At 41.5% G+C, this 17,472-nt stretch overlaps 6 protein-coding genes across 6 annotated transcripts; all 6 read left to right on the forward strand.

Moving 5' to 3' along the window:
* Positions 1–953: 953 nt before the first annotated feature.
* Positions 954–1,489, forward strand: LOC115251546 (olfactory receptor 52N1-like). The gene is made up of 2 exons (XM_029844156.1): positions 954–1,236; positions 1,336–1,489. Exons 1-2 carry the CDS (start codon positions 1,040–1,042, stop codon positions 1,487–1,489), a joined length of 351 nt encoding a protein of 116 aa, XP_029700016.1. The 5' UTR covers positions 954–1,039.
* Positions 1,490–2,900: 1,411 nt separating this feature from the next.
* LOC101078247 (olfactory receptor 24) lies at positions 2,901–3,823 on the forward strand. The gene has a single exon (XM_003968621.2). It carries the CDS (start codon positions 2,907–2,909, stop codon positions 3,813–3,815), a length of 909 nt encoding a protein of 302 aa, XP_003968670.1. The 5' UTR covers positions 2,901–2,906; the 3' UTR covers positions 3,816–3,823.
* Positions 3,824–4,792: 969 nt separating this feature from the next.
* Positions 4,793–5,919, forward strand: LOC115251444 (olfactory receptor 52N1). The gene is made up of 2 exons (XM_029843766.1): positions 4,793–5,071; positions 5,171–5,919. Exons 1-2 carry the CDS (start codon positions 4,875–4,877, stop codon positions 5,322–5,324), a joined length of 351 nt encoding a protein of 116 aa, XP_029699626.1. The 5' UTR covers positions 4,793–4,874; the 3' UTR covers positions 5,325–5,919.
* Positions 5,920–6,526: 607 nt separating this feature from the next.
* LOC105417097 (olfactory receptor 24-like) lies at positions 6,527–7,709 on the forward strand. Its single transcript, XM_029843688.1, has 2 exons — positions 6,527–6,550; positions 6,615–7,709. The coding sequence occupies exon 2, from the start codon at positions 6,710–6,712 to the stop codon at positions 7,646–7,648; it is 939 nt and encodes a 312-aa protein (XP_029699548.1). The 5' UTR covers positions 6,527–6,550; positions 6,615–6,709; the 3' UTR covers positions 7,649–7,709.
* A 2,641-nt stretch (positions 7,710–10,350) lies between these two features.
* On the forward strand, positions 10,351–11,298 carry LOC101078474 (olfactory receptor 52D1-like). Its single transcript, XM_011608689.2, has one exon. It carries the CDS (start codon positions 10,351–10,353, stop codon positions 11,296–11,298), a length of 948 nt encoding a protein of 315 aa, XP_011606991.2.
* A 5,073-nt stretch (positions 11,299–16,371) lies between these two features.
* On the forward strand, positions 16,372–17,337 carry LOC101078698 (olfactory receptor 52E8). The gene has a single exon (XM_003968622.2). The coding sequence runs from the start codon at positions 16,372–16,374 to the stop codon at positions 17,335–17,337; it is 966 nt and encodes a 321-aa protein (XP_003968671.2).
* The last annotated feature ends 135 nt before the right edge of the window (positions 17,338–17,472 follow it).

The raw sequence follows: 17,472 nt of genomic DNA on the forward strand, positions 1-17,472 counted from the left end.
AAATGTGCTTATTATTGTATTTTTATGGGCTATCATGACATTGTTGTTGCCTGTATCAGGCCAGTGGCAACAGTTGCTATGTAATATTTGGCTCCTTTTTCTTTCTGTCTGTGATAATGAGAAACTCAGTGAAGGATGACAGAGATGTTGTGGAGAATAAGCTGGAGTGAGCCTGGGCTGAGAACATTTTAAACTCTTTTCATTTTTATGTGTTTATATATGGGATTCATCTCACCTGTCATTTTCCCGTTTGCATTAACACATACAGGTGATGCATTTAGTGAAGCGATGGTGTTATTTCTGGAGGATTTTACTCATGATGGCTCACAGCAATGATGCACTCTCAAGTTTAAAAAAAACACTTTCAGCAGTTTATGCAGGTTTGCTGGTTCTCCCTTCCTACAGGAACCAGGAACTCGGGAGCTTCCTGGATCCAGTGAAAACAAACAAAAGCTTTTGCCCAGAATTCATCAGAGTCAGGAGACATTAAACCATCATCCTGAATGGAAGAATTCCAACAGGTTGTGTTTTGAGCAACTTTTAACGCCCCCAGTCAGTACCAAAATACACAAAAATGCCCAGTGAGGTGATTGCCTAGGGAAGCTAGCTTCAATACCCAAGGGTTGGATCTGAAATGGTAAATGTAAGAAAGGCACCTTGAATCCTGTGGAATGCAGAAGACAAATTCACTGCTTACTCCATAACATGCTCGTATTGGGTTGAATCTCTTTTGCCTCTGCAGCTGCCTCATTTTTCATGTGGCATAGATACAACAGAGATTTTGGTTCATTTTGACCCGATAACTGTCACAGCTGCGGGCAACCCCGCCGAAGTCCTAGTTTGCCCCGCGCACCTGTGGCACATCTGCACCGAAACGAGCTCCCTTCTGAGTTCCCGGAGTTACGTTGCCTCCCTGCCAGATTGACCTCGGTGATTCTCATGACTCTCCAGCGTTTTCCTGCTTGCCTGTCTGCCTGGTCTCGACCCTGCCTGTCCCCAACGATTCGATCCTGCCTGCTTGTTATTGTTCGTTTTGCAGATGAGGCTCCCCCACTGCAAATCTGTCATTATGAATGTCTTCTGTGATAACCCATCGCTGCTGAAGCTCACATGCGCCAACACGACTATCAATAATGTCGTGGGGTTGTTTAACACGGCTGTCATTCAGGCCGTCAGCCTGTCCGTGCAGGCCTTTTCCTACGTGAAGATACTGATCGCGTGCATGGTCTCACGCAGGTCAGAGGCCAAGATGAAGGCCATCAACACATGCGTCGCCCAGCTGATGATTCTGGCCATCTTTGAGTTTGTTGCCACCTTCACTATTTTATCCCACAGGTTCAACACCGTGTCGGCCGACCTGCAGAAGATCATGGGCATGCTGATATTTCTCATACCGCCGCTGCTCAATCCCATAGTTTATGGGCTGTACACGGGTGAAATCCGAAATGCTCCCCTGAGGATCATCAAAAAGAGGAGCATTTCTGTCTGAATGTTTCACGCTCTATCACACTTCACCCACCCTCGCGTGTCGGTGCGCATTTGTGTCTTTGTACGGCAGAAAAATAATGAAATGATTTCCCTGTCAGAGATTTGTTGTACCCAAGATTTGTCGCTGTCAAACACATCTGGATTGAGCTGTAGATACAGTTGTTGTGATATTCGGCTTGTTTTTCTCTGTCTCCACAAACACGTCACGTTCAGGCCAACACAAATGCGTACATGTGCTCCTTCCATCCTGAACTCATTGTCACGACTGTTTTCTGTGCTTTCCCCACTTTCTGAAGCTGCCAGGACCTGCGGCCTGTAACTCGCCCATAATAATCTGGTTTTCTGCAGATTTCTGGTTTCATTCCTGCGATGTGATTTTATATGTTGAAATATATCCAAAAATACTGTATCTTTGTGTGTGTGTTTTATAGAAATGAATCAAATATTAAAGTTGGGATTATAACTGAACGTTCTGTGAATCTGATCCCCCGATTTTAGCTGCAAGAATTAAATGCTGACATGAAAAGGGTCCCGTATAATGATGGTCTGGTGTTGATGTGCCTGTTCATCTGTTGTTCATTAAAGACCATTGAATGAAAAAACAGCCCTTTGATTGATTTTTTTCTACACTATTTTGGTATGAAACCTTTTGAGGTTTATATCTGAATATCTGACACATTTAATCAGCTGAATCAGACAAAGGAGACAAAGTTAGTTTCAATGTGTAAAAATATATTAAAAATATGAACCCATCTTTTTCTCTCTTTTTGTTGTTGCTATTCAAATTGAGAGAACTGCTCGTGTCATCACTCTGTGATGTTTGTGAGAGCCAAACCTCTAAAAATAAGACTGAATAAACTGGAGCTGTATTAGGTTAGTAATGCAGATATTGTTATAGCATCAAAGACAAGAGACGGATATCAATGTTAATTTACTGTTATGTTCATTTAGTTTGGCATTTAGTTAGGCATTTATCACTGAAGTTTTTTCTGGATGCAACTGTGGAACTTAGTTGGCTCAGCAGAGGGCCCTGAGGCCATTGTTTCTTAAGTTCCCGATTGGTGATTAAAAGAAAAGTTCAGTTCATTCTTTGAGGTGTTACAGGCTGTGTCATGACATCACACTGAATGTCAGAGCACTCTTGGGCAATGCCACAGGGTGCCCTGGTGCCTATATAAGGCAGAATCATTTGCATTGTGTCTTATAGGAAGTGTCACCATAGTTGAGGTGAGATATGCAACACTGTTGATTCACTGAAGTTGTGATTTCATTTTTTCTTTTTTTTTTCCCCAGCTCGCTTCTCTTTGGATGACCTTAGTTGGCAGCCTGCGGAACGGAGGATTCAAAAATGTGTTGTGAAGCATTATAGTGTGCGGTACTGAGAAGTGATGTATGCAAATATCTCGTTGCCTGTTAGCATGGTGCAGCTGGAAAATCTGAACCTCCCGCATATTTACGTCTACCCAACGCTCATCATTACAACTCTGTTATATATGGTGACGATGTTCTGTAATATGATGGTTTTGTTGGCTATTGCCCGTTGCAAAGAGCTGCACCAGCCCATGTTCATCCTGCTGTTCAACCTTCCCATCAGTGACATGATAGGCACCACAGCTTTTTTGCCACAGCTTCTTTGGAGCATCGTGACACAGTACAGGAGCATCCCCTACACTGCATGCATCACTCAGGCTTTCCTCATCCACATGTATGGCACGGGCAACCTGTTGATCTTGAGCATCATGGCGTATGACAGATATATTGCCATCTGTTTTCCTTTGAGGTACAATGAAATTATGAGTCCTTTAACCTTGGTTAAAATGATTCTTTTGGTGTGGATAGTAACTATCTCAGTCATTGCGACAATGTTTTTATTGCACAGACAGTACGAAATCTGCAGGACAAACATTGTGGATTTTTACTGTAACAATCCATCATTGCTAAAAATAATGTGTGGGGAAACCACCGTGAGCAGCTACTATGGATTAATGGTCATAATCCTAATCCAAGGAGTACCTCTGGCAATAATGATGTACACATACGCACAGATCTTGTATGTATGTATTATGACCAATAATGCTGATGCACGACAAAAAGCCATTCAAACATGCAGCTCACATTTGGTCGTTTACCTGTTCCTGCAAGTCAATACCTTGGTTACACTGATGGCTCACCGCAATGGCAAAGTGTCCCCTACTATAAGGAGGGCTCTCGGTGTGTCAATTTTAATATTCCCACCACTCTTGGACCCAATTATATATGGCCTTAGAGTCCAGAAACTCAAAATGGGCATTAAAATGCTTCTAAAAAGAAATGTCTTCCTCAAGTAGGGGTCTGTTCTGTAGTGCCTGTACTTTACTTTACAGTTTGCTTTAATGTTTTTTAATATAGAAACCTGTTTATCTTGACTGTAATTTAGTGTAATTTTCTGTACTGCTCAAATATAAACATGCTTTAAACTGATGAATAAAATAGTAATAAAGGAAAATGTGCTTATTATTGTATTTTTATGGGCTATCATGACATTGTTGTTGCCTGTATCAGGCCAGTGGCAACAGTTGCTATGTAATATTTGGCTCCTTTTTCTTTCTGTCTGTGATAATGAGAAACTAAGTGAAGGATGACAGAGATGTTGTGGAGAATAAGCTGGAGTGAGCCTGGGCTGAGAACATTTTAAACTCTTTTTATTTTTATGTGTTTATATATGGGATTCATCTCACCTGTCATTTTCCTGTTTGCATTAACACATACAGGTGATGCATTTAGTGAAGCGATGGTGTTATTTCTGGGGGATTTTACTCATGATTGCTCACAGCAATGATGCAATCCCAAGTTTAAAAAAAACACTTTCAGCAGTTTATGCAGGTTTGCTGGTTCTCCCTTCCTGACAGGAACCAGGAACTCGGGAGCTTCCTGGATCCATTGAAAACAAACAAAAGCTTTTGCCCAGAATTCATCAGAGTCAGGAGACATTAAACCATCATCCTGAATGGAAGAATTCCAACAGGTTGTGTTTTGACCACCTCTTCACGCCTCTTCATGCTTACTCCACAACATGCTCGTATTGGGTTGAACCTCTTTTGCCTCTGCAGCTGCCTCAGTTTTTATGTGGCATAGATTCAACAGAGATTTTGGTTAATTTTGACCCGATAACTGTCACAGCTGCGGGCAACCCCGCCCAAGTCCTAGTTTGCCCCGCGCACCTGTGGCGAATCTGCACCGTAACGAGCCCCCTTCTTAGTTCCCGGAGTTACGTTGCCTCCCTGCCAGATTGACCTCGGTGATTCTCATGACTCTCCAGCGTTTTCCTGCTTGCCTGTCTGCCTGGTCTCGACCCTGCCTGTCCCCAACGATTCGATCCTGCCTGCTTGTTATTGTTCGTTTTGCAGATGAGGCTCCCCCACTGCAAATCTGTCATTATGAATGTCTTCTGTGATAACCCATCGCTGCTGAAGCTCACATGCGCCAACACGACTATCAATAATGTCGTGGGGTTGTTTAACACGGCTGTCATTCAGGCCGTCAGCCTGTCCGTGCAGGCCTTTTCCTACGTGAAGATACTGATCGCGTGCATGGTCTCACGCAGGTCAGAGGCCAAGATGAAGGCCATCAACACATGCGTCGCCCAGCTGATGATTCTGGCCATCTTTGAGTTTGTCGCCACCTTCACTATTTTATCCCACAGGTTCAACACCGTGTCGGCCGACCTGCAGAAGATCATGGGCATGCTGATATTTCTCATACCGCCGCTGCTCAATCCCATAGTTTATGGGCTGTACACGGGTGAAATCCGAAACGCTCTCCTGAGGATCATCAAAAAGAGGAGCATTTCTGTCTGAATGTTTCACGCTCTATCACACTTCACCCACCCTCGCGTGTTGGTGCGCATTTGTGTCTTTGTACGGCAGAAAAATAATGAAATGATTTCCCTGTCAGAGATTTGTTGTACCCAAGATTTGTCGCTGTCAAACACATCTGGATTGAGCTGTAGATACAGTTGTTGTGATATTCGGCTTGTTTTTCTCTGTCTCCACAAACACGTCACGTTCAGGCCAACACAAATGCGTACATGTGCTCCTTCCATCCTGAACTCATTGTCACGACTGTTTTCTGTGCTTTCCCCACTTTCTGAAGCTGCCAGGACCTGCGGCCTGTAACTCGCCCATAATAATCTGGTTTTCTGCAGATTTCTGGTTTCATTCCTGCGATGTGATTTTATATGTTGAAATATATCCAAAAATACTGTATCTTTGTGTGTGTGTTTTATAGAAATGAATCAAATATTAAAGTTGGGATTATAACTGAACGTTCTGTGAATCTGATCCCCCGATTTTAGCTGCAAGAATTAAATGCTGACATGAAAAGGGTCCCGTATAATGATGGTCTGGTGTTGATGTGCCTGTTCATCTGTTGTTCATTAAAGACCATTGAATGAAAAAACAGCCCTTTGATTGATTTTTTTCTACACTATTTTGGTATGAAACCTTTTGAGGTTTATATCTGAATATCTGACACATTTAATCAGCTGAATCAGACAAAGGAGACAAAGTTAGTTTCAATGTGTAAAAATATATTAAAAATATGAACCCATCTTTTTCTCTCTTTTTGTTGTTGCTATTCAAATTGAGAGAACTGCTCGTGTCATCACTCTGTGATGTTTGTGAGAGCCAAACCTCTAAAAATAAGACTGAATAAACTGGAGCTGTATTAGGTTAGTAATGCAGATATTGTTATAGCATCAAAGACAAGAGACGGATATCAATGTTAATTTACTGTTATGTTCATTTAGTTTGGCATTTAGTTAGGCATTTATCACTGAAGTTTTTTCTGGATGCAACTGTGGAACTTAGTTGGCTCAGCAGAGGGCCCTGAGGCCGTTGTTTCTTAAGCTCCTGATTGGTGATTAAAAGAAAAGTTCAGTTCATTCTTTGAGGTGTTACAGGCTGTGTCATGACATCACACTGAATGTCAGAGCACTCTTGGGCAATGCCACAGGGTGCCCTGGTGCCTATATAAGGCAGAATAATTTGCATTGTGTCTTATAGGACGTGTCACCATAGTTGAGGTGAGATATGCAACACTGTTGATTCACTGAAGTTGTGATTTCATTTTTTCTTTTTTTTCCCCAGCTCGCTTCTCTTTGGATGACCTTAGTTGGCAGCCTGCGGAACGGAGGATTCAAAAATGTGTTGTGAAGCATTATAGTGTGCGGTACTGAGAAGTGATGTATGCAAATATCTCGTTGCCTGTTAGCATGGTGCAGCTGGAAAATCTGAACCTCCCGCATATTTACGTCTACCCAACCCTCATCATTGCAATGCTGTTATATATGGTGACGATGTTCTGTAATATGATGGTTTTGTTGGCTATTGCCTGTTGCAAAGAGCTGCACCAGCCCATGTTCATCCTGCTGTTCAACCTTCCCATCAGTGACATGATAGGCACCACAGCTTTTTTGCCACAGCTTCTTTGGAGCATCGTGACACAGTACAGGAGCATCCCCTACACTGCATGCATCACTCAGGCTTTCCTCATCCACATGTATGGCACGGGCAACCTGTTGATCTTGAGCATCATGGCGTATGACAGATATATTGCCATCTGTTTTCCTTTGAGGTACAATGAAATTATGAGTCCTTTAACCTTGGTTAAAATGATTCTTTTGGTGTGGATAGTAACTATCTCAGTCATTGCGACAATGTTTTTATTGCACAGACAGTACGAAATCTGCAGGACAAACATTGTGGATTTTTACTGTAACAATCCATCATTGCTAAAAATAATGTGTGGGGAAACCACCGTGAGCAGCAACTATGGATTAATGACCATATTCCTAATCCAAGGAGTACCTCTGGTAATAATGATGTACACATACGCACATATCTTGTATGTATGTATTGTGACCAATAACGCCGATGCACGACAAAAAGCCATTCAAACATGCAGCTCACATTTGGCCGTTTACCTGTTCCTGCAAGTCAATACCTTGGTTACACTGATGGCTCACCGCAATGGCAAAGTGTCCCCTACTATAAGGAGGGCTCTCGGTGTGTCAATTTTAATATTCCCACCACTCTTGGACCCAATTATATATGGCCTTAGAGTCCAGAAACTCAAAATGGGCATTAAAATGCTTCTAAAAAGAAATGTCTTCCTCCAGTAGGGGTCTGTTCTGTAGTGGCTGTACTTTACTTGACAGTTTGCTTTAATGTTTTTTAAATATAGAAACCTGTTTATCTTGACTGTAATTTTCTGTACCACATAAACATGCTTTAAACTGGATGAATAAAATAGTAAAAAAATAAATAATAAAGGAAAATGTGCTTATTATTGCATTTTTATGGGCTATCATGACATTGTTGTTGCCTGTATCAGGCCAGTGGCAACAGTTGCTATGTAATATTTGGCTCCTTTTTCTTTCTGTCTGTAATAATGAGAAACTCAGTGAAGGATGACAGAGATGTTGCGGAGAATAAGCTGGAGTGAGCCTGGGCTGAGAACATTTTAAACTCTTTTTATTTTTATGTTTATATATGGGATTTATCTCACCTGTTTTCTGGGGGATTTTACTCATGATGGCTCACAGCAATGATGTAATCTCAAGTTTTAAAAAAAACACTTTCAGCAGTTTATGCAGGTTTGCTGGTTCTCCCTTCCTGACAGGAACCAGGAACTCGGGAGCTTCCTGGATCCAGTGAAAACAAACAAAAGCTTTTGCCCAGAATTCATCAGAGTCAGGAGACATTAAACCATCATCCTGAATGGAAGAATTCCAACAGGTTGTGTTTTGACCACCTCTTCACGCCTCTTCATGCTTGGCAAATCTGCACCGTAACGAGCCCCCTTCTTAGTTCCCGGAGTTACGCTGCCTCCCTGCCAGATTGACCTCAGTGATTCTCATGACTCTCCAGCGTTTTCCTGCTTGCCTGTCTGCCTGGTCTCGATGGTTCAATCCTGCCCGCTTCCCTGGGAATCCTGTCTGCCTTCTGTTCCTGTAAATAAAACTGTGTTCAACCGAACTCTGGTGTCGCTCTGGGGTTCTCATCTGGTCCCTGACAGATAACATTAAGATTAAGATTAAGATTAAGATTAAGATTAAGATTAAGATTAAGATTAAGATTAAGATTAAGATGTACTTTATTCATCCCCGTAGGGAAATTTAATTGTAGTAGCAACCTATGCAAAGTATAGAAACAATAAATAAATACAACTAAGATTAGAACGTTATAAGCATATATACAGCATATATTATAAGTATATATATATACATATTATAAGCATTATATGCATATATATGCTTATAAGCATTATAAGCATATATACATAAATATAGAATAAAATAGAATAAAATTACATGATAAACATTACACAATTATTGTTGAGTAGGTTTGGGTGAATTATAGAGTTTAATGGCAGACGGCAGGAATGACTTCCTGTACCGTTCCTTAGAGCAGCGAGGCTGCAGGAGTCTGCTGCTGAAGATGCTCCTCAGTTTGTCCACTGTGTTATGGAGGGGGTGGGAGGGATTGTCCATGATTGTCTGCAGTTTCAACACCATCCTGTCCCTCACCACCTCGTCCAAGTTTGCAAGTATAAATCCAACAACAGACCCTGCCTTTTTAATGAGTTTGTTGAGTCTGTTGGCATCCTTTGCTTTAATGCCTGCACCCCAGCACACCACAGCAAAGAAGATGGTATTAGCCATGGCAGACTGGTAGAACATGTGGAGCATCCTGCTGCAAACACTGAAGGACCTGAGTCTCCTGAGGAAATAGTCTGCTCATGGCCTTCTTGTCATTAAACATCACACAGTAGCTGCCAAAGTCCATGATGCAAATCTGTCTGTCAAGTTGATCGGTTGGTTTGAGGTGTGTTTTGAGATCCTGTTCAAGAAACTTCTTTGAGAAGATTTGATACACAACTACTGGAAGTAGCCATCTGAAAACCTGCACACTATGGAAGGATGGGCATAGTCAGTAACGTGGCGACCCACGGAGAGGGATGGGGAGCACATTCAGTGTTTCCTGGTCCTGGTAAATGGCAAAGGCAGCGCTTGGTGGGGTCTTCTGCTGCTCTCGCCCATCTGTTGGTATTGTGTGTTCGCTGGTGCTCTTCTATTCATCACCGTTCGCTGTTTTATCAGCTCAAAACCAGTCTGCTCAGTCTCCTCTGACCTCTGATGTCCTTGGTTTACATTTTCCCATCATCCTCTGTAAACCCTGGAGATGGCCCGGCAGAGCGAGTGGAGCAAAGTCAGATAAATCACTCTGGCGCTCGGTTCGAAGGGCAGCAGGTCGCCCTGATTATGTCTCTGTGCCTAATTGGCTGATTAGATATTTGCATTAACCCACATGTGTGCCTAATAAAGTGGCAGCTGAACACAATTGAGATCTTACTAGACAATCTTTTTATAGTATAAAATACAAAAAAACAAACAAACAAATCAACAGGAACCCACAGACACGCCTGAGTTTAATTCTAATTCTTCCATGTGTTTAATGATCAATACAAACGTTAACGGGTGGGTCCCACGAGAGCCTGCTGTGAACTTTTTGACAAGACCGCAGGGAGAATCCGTGCAAAAAAATCTGTAGTATAAATCTGCCAGTCCTTCTCCACAGCTTACCAGGTTTGTTCAGACGCATCATTGATCTGGTCCATTTGCTGTTTTTTTAAAAAATATATATTGACTCAGTTTCTTGATTAAATTTTCACATTTCCTGAACTTGAATGGACGCGGGCACGCTTTAAATTGGTAAGTGCTGCCAGTCAGCTCTGAAGATTCAATGATACTGTAATGTCGTCTCTTTAAAGCTGACCTCTCACTTATTCTTCAACAGTTCAGCACTGAAGAGCAGGAAAGAAATGGATGACCTGTACAACATCTCATCTGTTCTGGAGCTGAGAAGCTTTAATTTGCCTCCTGAAGCCGTCTTTCCTGCGTTTCTATTTGCCACATTGAGCTACATGGTCATCCTCTTCTGCAACCTCGTCCTGATTTCTGTGATTGTACTGAACAAATCGCTGCATCAGCCCATGTATATGATCCTGCTGAACCTCCCTGTCAATGACCTTATAGGCTCCTCAGCGCTCTTCCTGCAGGTCATTAAGGACATCCTGACCAAAAGCCGGACCATCCACTACTCATCTTGTGTCACTCAGGCTTTTTTTATTCACATTTATGCAGGCGGGACGGTCTTCATTTTGACCGCCATGGCCTATGACAGGTACATTGCCATATGTAACCCCTTAAAATACAACACTATCATGACTCACGCTCATATTTTCAGAATAATCACATGTCTGTGGCTGACTAATGTAGCACTCATGAGCGTGCTCTTCTTTCTGCTGCTGCGTTTACCTCGCTGTCGGTCTGTGCTGACACACCCCTACTGCGACCAGCCGAGTCTGCTGGCTCTGGTCTGCGCCGATGTAACCGTCAACAACATTTACGGCCTTCTCACGGTTGCCCTCACACAAGTCATAGCCAACGTCACCATCATGTACACCTATCTGCAGATCCTGGTGGCCTGTTTCAGGTCCAAGCAGCCCGACACCAAACACAAAGCTCTCCAGACATGTGCCACGCATCTGATAGTCTTCCTCCTCTTAGAGTGCCTTGGCCTTTTCACCATCATATCGTACAGGCTGAAGGACATTTCTCCTCATTTGCGAAAATTCATGGGGATGTCGACGTTAATTTTCCCCCCAACGCTAAATCCAATCATTTACGGTCTGAAAACAAAAGAAATCAGAGATAAACTTGAAAGCTTTTGTAGAAACAAATGCAATTTATCAATTTCCAGTAGATAGTTAGTTTCCAGTAGTTTTTCTCCCGCAGTTTCTTTTGCTCTGAAAGCTTTTCTTTAATCATGTGTATGAAATGTCCACATGCTCACACATTATTGAATGAGTGCTTCCCGAATTTGTGATGCACCGTGCATGAAAATCAAGTCATTTCCATTTTTAGTCTTTGAATACATCTGTCACTGTTTGTTTAAGAGTTTTTGTTTCAGAAGCTCTGCCATCTGGTTTTCATAAACAAGTAACCTTTTTTTTAAAGAAAAATATTGTCTGTTTGCATCTCTGTAGGAAAATGTGAATAAATGACTGATTAAATTATGGATGATCTAAATTTTTGTACATTTTGTAAAATGTCACCTATTTGATATATGATCATTTTTATGCCCTAATGTTTCACTGTCAGTGAGACAGTAAAAAGAAGCCAAGATGGAGATAATGCTCCTCTTATTTCATGTATGTAAATATCTAAACTTGCTGGAAATTTAAATACACTCATGATAAGATCATACTCATTTATCACTATTACCATTATTATAGGAAAAAAAATAGGATTGCCCTTTATTTTTCCTCTTTCTGTATTCACAGCCTAAAGGCAACAGGGGGAGCCTTTGGAACACAGTTAAACAATCTTCGACAAAGGAAACAAATTTATTGACTATTTTCTCAACACAGTTCATGTTCATGATCATGTGCGCTTTACTCCCCTCATGTGGCTGCTCACTATAAAAGGATATTGTAATAGCGCTACGCAAAACTAAGACAACTTTATATAATAAAATATTTAGCTCTGCTTATCTTTATCTATTTATGTCGTGACTATTCAAACCTACAGATCTGTAAGGTAATCTCTGTATAAATGGCACAGACACAGAGTGAGTTTATAACACTAAATTTAAATAAATTTTATATGTGCTGGGTGTTTTACATTCAATTTGCATCCAAATTCCCTTCAGTATTGATAAAAAAAAATAATAGTTTAGACGGTGCTTTCACTGTGTTAAAATATTACTTTTAACACAGTTTAATGACAATAAAAGTGAGGAAAATATTTTAGGGAACAGTTAAAGGTTAAAGGTGAGTTCACCATGTGATCCAACCTCTGTAAATTCCCTCCTTATCATGTCTTTCGGTGTGTTTGACCTCCAAAAGCTTGGATTCACTCCTACCACATCTGTGGTGAGATGATCTAATCCTGGACAGTGTTAAGTGTTGATCCAAGAGATACGGGATGTCCCAGAGGTTCCTGAATGGTTTCACGTCTAGGGAACAGATTGGCCTGGCAATAGATCTGCGTCTTTGTTATCCAGGAACTGCTGACCCACTCCAGCCACCTGAGGTCAGGCGCTGACATGCAGCTGGAGGAGACTGCAGACTGCATGAGGGCCGTGTGCTCCTCCAGGGATGTCCCTCTTCATGCTGGAGGATGTTGCAGACAGACCTGTCAATTCTGGTGTTCTCCATGAGCACATGCAACATTTGTGTGTGTGTGTGTGTGTGTGTGTGTGTGTGTGTGTGTGTGTGTGTGTGGTGGGCCCTCATGCCGCCATCATGGAGTCTGCTTGGACAGAAAGATGCACATGGTGTCCTGCTGGAAACAATCAAGTCGGAGCCGATAGCGCCACTGCTGCTGGTTTGGTGGCCTCCTATCCCCCTATCACCTGTCTCCTGTTATTTCCACCACACTCTTTGCCCCATTCTTTTTTGAAACAGCGTATGATCAGACCTTTTATTTCAATGGGAAATGACTAAATCTGAAGATGAGTAAATATTTGCTCAGTACTAAAGTGCTCAACTTCACCAAGCAACTATAACTCTAAATTTTCTGAGAGCTGCACCCCTCATGGACGTCATGTAAGCCCTTTTACTTGATGGCTATTGATGTTGAAATGTCATTTTAAGTAAATCATTGTTGTCATTCATGCTGGTGATGTGCGTGTTGTTTTGATTGTTTTATGTTGATGATGCAAGACAGAAAGGTTCAAGCCATCAGGGCCAGTTCTCCCACTGAGCCTTGCTGCTCTAACCAAGGGATGACAATTCGCTGTTGTCATCCATTATATCAGAAACGTTTGGCTACTGTTTCCCTCATTAGTGTAACGACTTGTTTGTTTTCAGAGTGCGACGAATGAGTGACGTACCGCCCTCGTTTCCCCGGAGAGACCCCTTCCTCAGTGCTGCCTCCTGTAATGAACCTCACAGGGTTTGGCAACAGCGCAGTAAACAACCAATATGGCCATTTTCTTTTGTAATCTTTGAGTTTGTGAAAGTCTTCAGTCACTCAAAAAGTCTCTTTGAATGCCAAATGGCCTCGTTTTTCACTTTTTCACAGGATATCGCTGAGTATAAATGACATCGTTTCAATAAATCAGTGATTTGGAAGAGTTGGAAACTGATTAAGTAAATAGAGCCAAAGAAACAAGCATAACACAGAAAAGGGAAACCAATTCTCAGTTAAAAAGAGTCAAATCTCAGCATCAACAGGGAACACTGAGGCTTAAGTTTAAAATCCCAACCTGGACTGAGGGTCCGACGGGCCTCCCTCATCATCAGGTTCAGCCAAATCTGTTTTTAATTTTGGGGTGAGATGTGCGTATGTGGGGTCATTGTGTGTGTTCATGCATCATGAGGACCAAAATACACTTTTCATCAGCAAAGGGAGGACATTTTTGCTGGTCCTCACAGCATCGAAGGGCTGTTTGAGGGTTGACTTGTTTTTAGGTTTGAGGTTAAAGTTGGTTGTTAGAGTGATGGCCAGTGTTAGGGTTGCTGTGTGGCAATCAGTTGTGTTGCTTAGGATGAGGATAATGGTAAGGAGAGAGTCCTCATAAATGTGTGTGTGTGATTTTCCTTTTTTCTTCTATTTTTATAGATGCTAAATTATGAGGACCAAATAAAGAAAATAACTGCAAACTGCAACTGAGGATAGTTGCTGAACGTAAGGACATTTTGGCTGGACCTCATTCTTAAGAGAACAGAAATCGACAGAAATCAAAAAAATCAAATCAACTTTATTTATATAGCATATGTTACAATCCAAATTGTCCATAGGCACTTTACAGGGGCCTGGGGGGGGATGCATTAATTACAAGCTATCAATATAAGAGCTGAAGTGATAAAGAAGAAGTGATAAATGCGTTGTTTTCACACACACACACACACACATACACACACACACACACACACACACACATACACACACACACGATAAATATTTAAAATAAATATGCCAATTGGGATGTCAGTTTATGTTTCCTTAGTTTAAGCAGCGACAGGTATTTTTAGCTATTGTAAAGAAACATACGGTAATGTCGTTTGTAGAATTATTGGCCACATTTGGATTTTATCTCACATTTTTAATCTCTTTCTCCTCCTCCTCCTTCTACTTCTCTGGGCGAAAGAGGGGGCTGTTAAATTTCACCGGTAGGCGGCAGCATTGGTATTATTACAAACTTTGATAGCGTATTTCTCAATGGGAGACCTGGTTTTTTACCCCATTTATATCTTAACCATCCAAATGTTAGTGCTTAAGATGAAAATACAATACTTATGGAGAAAAGAATGAAAAATCTGTATTTAATTGGACGTTTTCCTTCTTTTTACTAGTTTCATTTGTTCCCCTGTATATTTAAATTCAATGATAAACGCAACCACAACTGCAGGTAAGATTTGTATCAGCTTTAGTGTCTTCCTGGATTTTTTCCATTACTCTCATTGTCACAGACAGAGTAAATAACATTAAAAGAACAGATCTTACAAGAACAGGTTAAAACACAGACAAAACAACAATTAAAAAGTTTTCCATCAGAGACAAAGATCTTTGTTTGTTTTCAGTGACCGAAGAAACTCAGCAGCACTAATGAGTTCCAAGAGGTTGATGGTAAAAGTCTCCTGTCAATAAGTCTCACATGTGTGATTAAGACATGCAGGTGATGAAAAACCTCCCTGTGCTCCTCTGTGAATTGTCCCCACAAATAAGCTTTATAGAAGTTGGTTTAAAATGTTACATATTACAGTTTTCAGTGGTATCTGTCACTTTTTTGTTGCACTAAACCACAAAATCCAGAGTTTTTTGTTTGTTTGTTTTTTAAAAATTGCTTATTCGTAACATCATACAGATTAATATAGTATTAAAATAATAATAAAATGAAACATTTTGGAAATACTAAACAATCTTTATTATTGATTTTGATTCAAACATTTGAAAATCTATGAATTGCATACATCAAATCATGGAAATTCAGCAAATACTCCTGATTACAAATTAACAAGATTAATACTCCTGCCAGGAACAGAGAAACTCTGAGGGCGGGAAAAAGGAAATTTAGTGGTTTTGCTGTTTAAAATGCTGGTGCATGCTCACATTCAAGATTCCATGATTAAACACCAGGGATATTAACATAACTTTCCAAGTATCAGTTGTACACTTCAGGGATTTATTGTTGATGTGACTCCCAGAAGGTTTATAATGCATTAGCATTATTAAATTATTGAATCCTCACCTGTTGTTCTTTATGCAGCCTGATAATATACAAATATTATTCTGTCTTTCCTTAAAACAGGGTGCAGAATAAGGGATCCCCATCACTGGCAAGGCTGGAGGCCTTCTCTCTCCCAGGATCCTCTGTATTATCTTGGTTTTCCTTCACTGTGCAACTCAAAAGTCCTTTATTGTGTTTAGATGAGTATTTTGTTATCTGGTTTTTAAAAAGTTGTTATCAGATTTTGAAAAAGTTCCATGTATTTTTTTGAGATTGATAAAGCTGTAATCAGGTGTGTACTCAGACGTGACGTGACACGTTTGCCCCTTGTTGGGGACGATCCCTGGAGGTCGCACGGGGTCAAGCGTGACGCTGTAGCTGATATTAAGAGCTGCTGCAACCGGCTTTTAATCAGTGCGATGATCGTAAGCCCTCGCCTGCAGCTGCTTTGTTGTGTGTGTTGTTGGTGTCTTATTTGATCAGGTTTCTAGTTGTAACGTGAACTGAGCAACTGATATACTGAAATGAAAGAATGCGTTTAATTCAAAGGCACTGGAGCAATAATTAATCTAATTATTTTTGCCGATTTTGCCTGAAACTGATCATGATCGACAATGTCACAGGGACAGAAAGCTTCTTTATTCTGGGCTTCCCCGGACTTGCCCCCGAGTACTACAGGCCTGTGTCAGCTCTCTTCCTGATCATCTACCTTGTTATAGCGTTCGGGAACGTTTTCATTTTAACCTTCGTCATGTGTCAGAAGTCCCTCCAGAAGCCCATGTATCTGGTCTTTTGCCACCTGGCTCTGATCGACCTGACGTTCAGCACCGTGACCATCCCGAAGATCATATCGAAATATTGGTTCAGCGGCGGCGACATTTCGTTTTACGGCTGTTTTGCTCAAATGTTCTTTGTCCATTATTTAGGATCGGTGACCTCTTTCATCCTGCTTGTAATGGCCCTGGACCGATTCATTTCAATCTGTTTTCCGCTGCGCTACACAGCCCTCGTCTCCAAAAAGGTCATATCGGCACTCTGCGGCATCGCCTGGTTCATACCCGTGTCTCTGCTGGTGGCTGTTATCGTCCAAGCCCTCGCTTTGCCTTACTGCAAGTCAAACGTCATCGTTCAGTGCTTCTGTGACCACATCTCCATTACTAACCTAGCGTGTGGCGAGGGGGTTCAAAGCGTCCGGGTCGGCACTCTCTGCATCGCCCTCTTATGTCTTCTGCTTCCTCTCACATTCATTGTGTTTTCTTATGTCACCATCATCGTGGTCATTGCGAAGATGTCCAGCACCGCGGGGCGCAGGAAGACCTTGTCGACCTGCACCCCGCAGTTGTTCGTCACCTGTCTCTTCTACCTGCCCAGGTGCTTCGTTTATGTGGCGAACACGGTGGGTTTCTACTTCAGCATAGACGTTCGCATTTTACTGACCCTGCTCTACAGTCTGGTCCCTCCGGCCGTCAACCCCTTCATTTATTGCTTCAAAACTCAGGACATCAAGAAGATCTTGATGAAAAAGCTGAGAAACACTGGATTTGGGATGAAGGTGAACATTTACTCCTAGGAATATACTGACAATTCCAGTCTGGATTCATCTGCAGCCTCTTTGTTTCCTAATGAGCCTGAAGAATCTGTGACATTTTGTCAATTTCACTTATTGTGTTTTTTAATGGTGGTTTTAAACATTGTTTTTTATCCT

The sequence above is a fragment of the Takifugu rubripes genome, chromosome 11, assembly GCF_901000725.2.
Source record: "Takifugu rubripes chromosome 11, fTakRub1.2, whole genome shotgun sequence".
Lineage (NCBI taxonomy): Eukaryota > Metazoa > Chordata > Actinopteri > Tetraodontiformes > Tetraodontidae > Takifugu > Takifugu rubripes.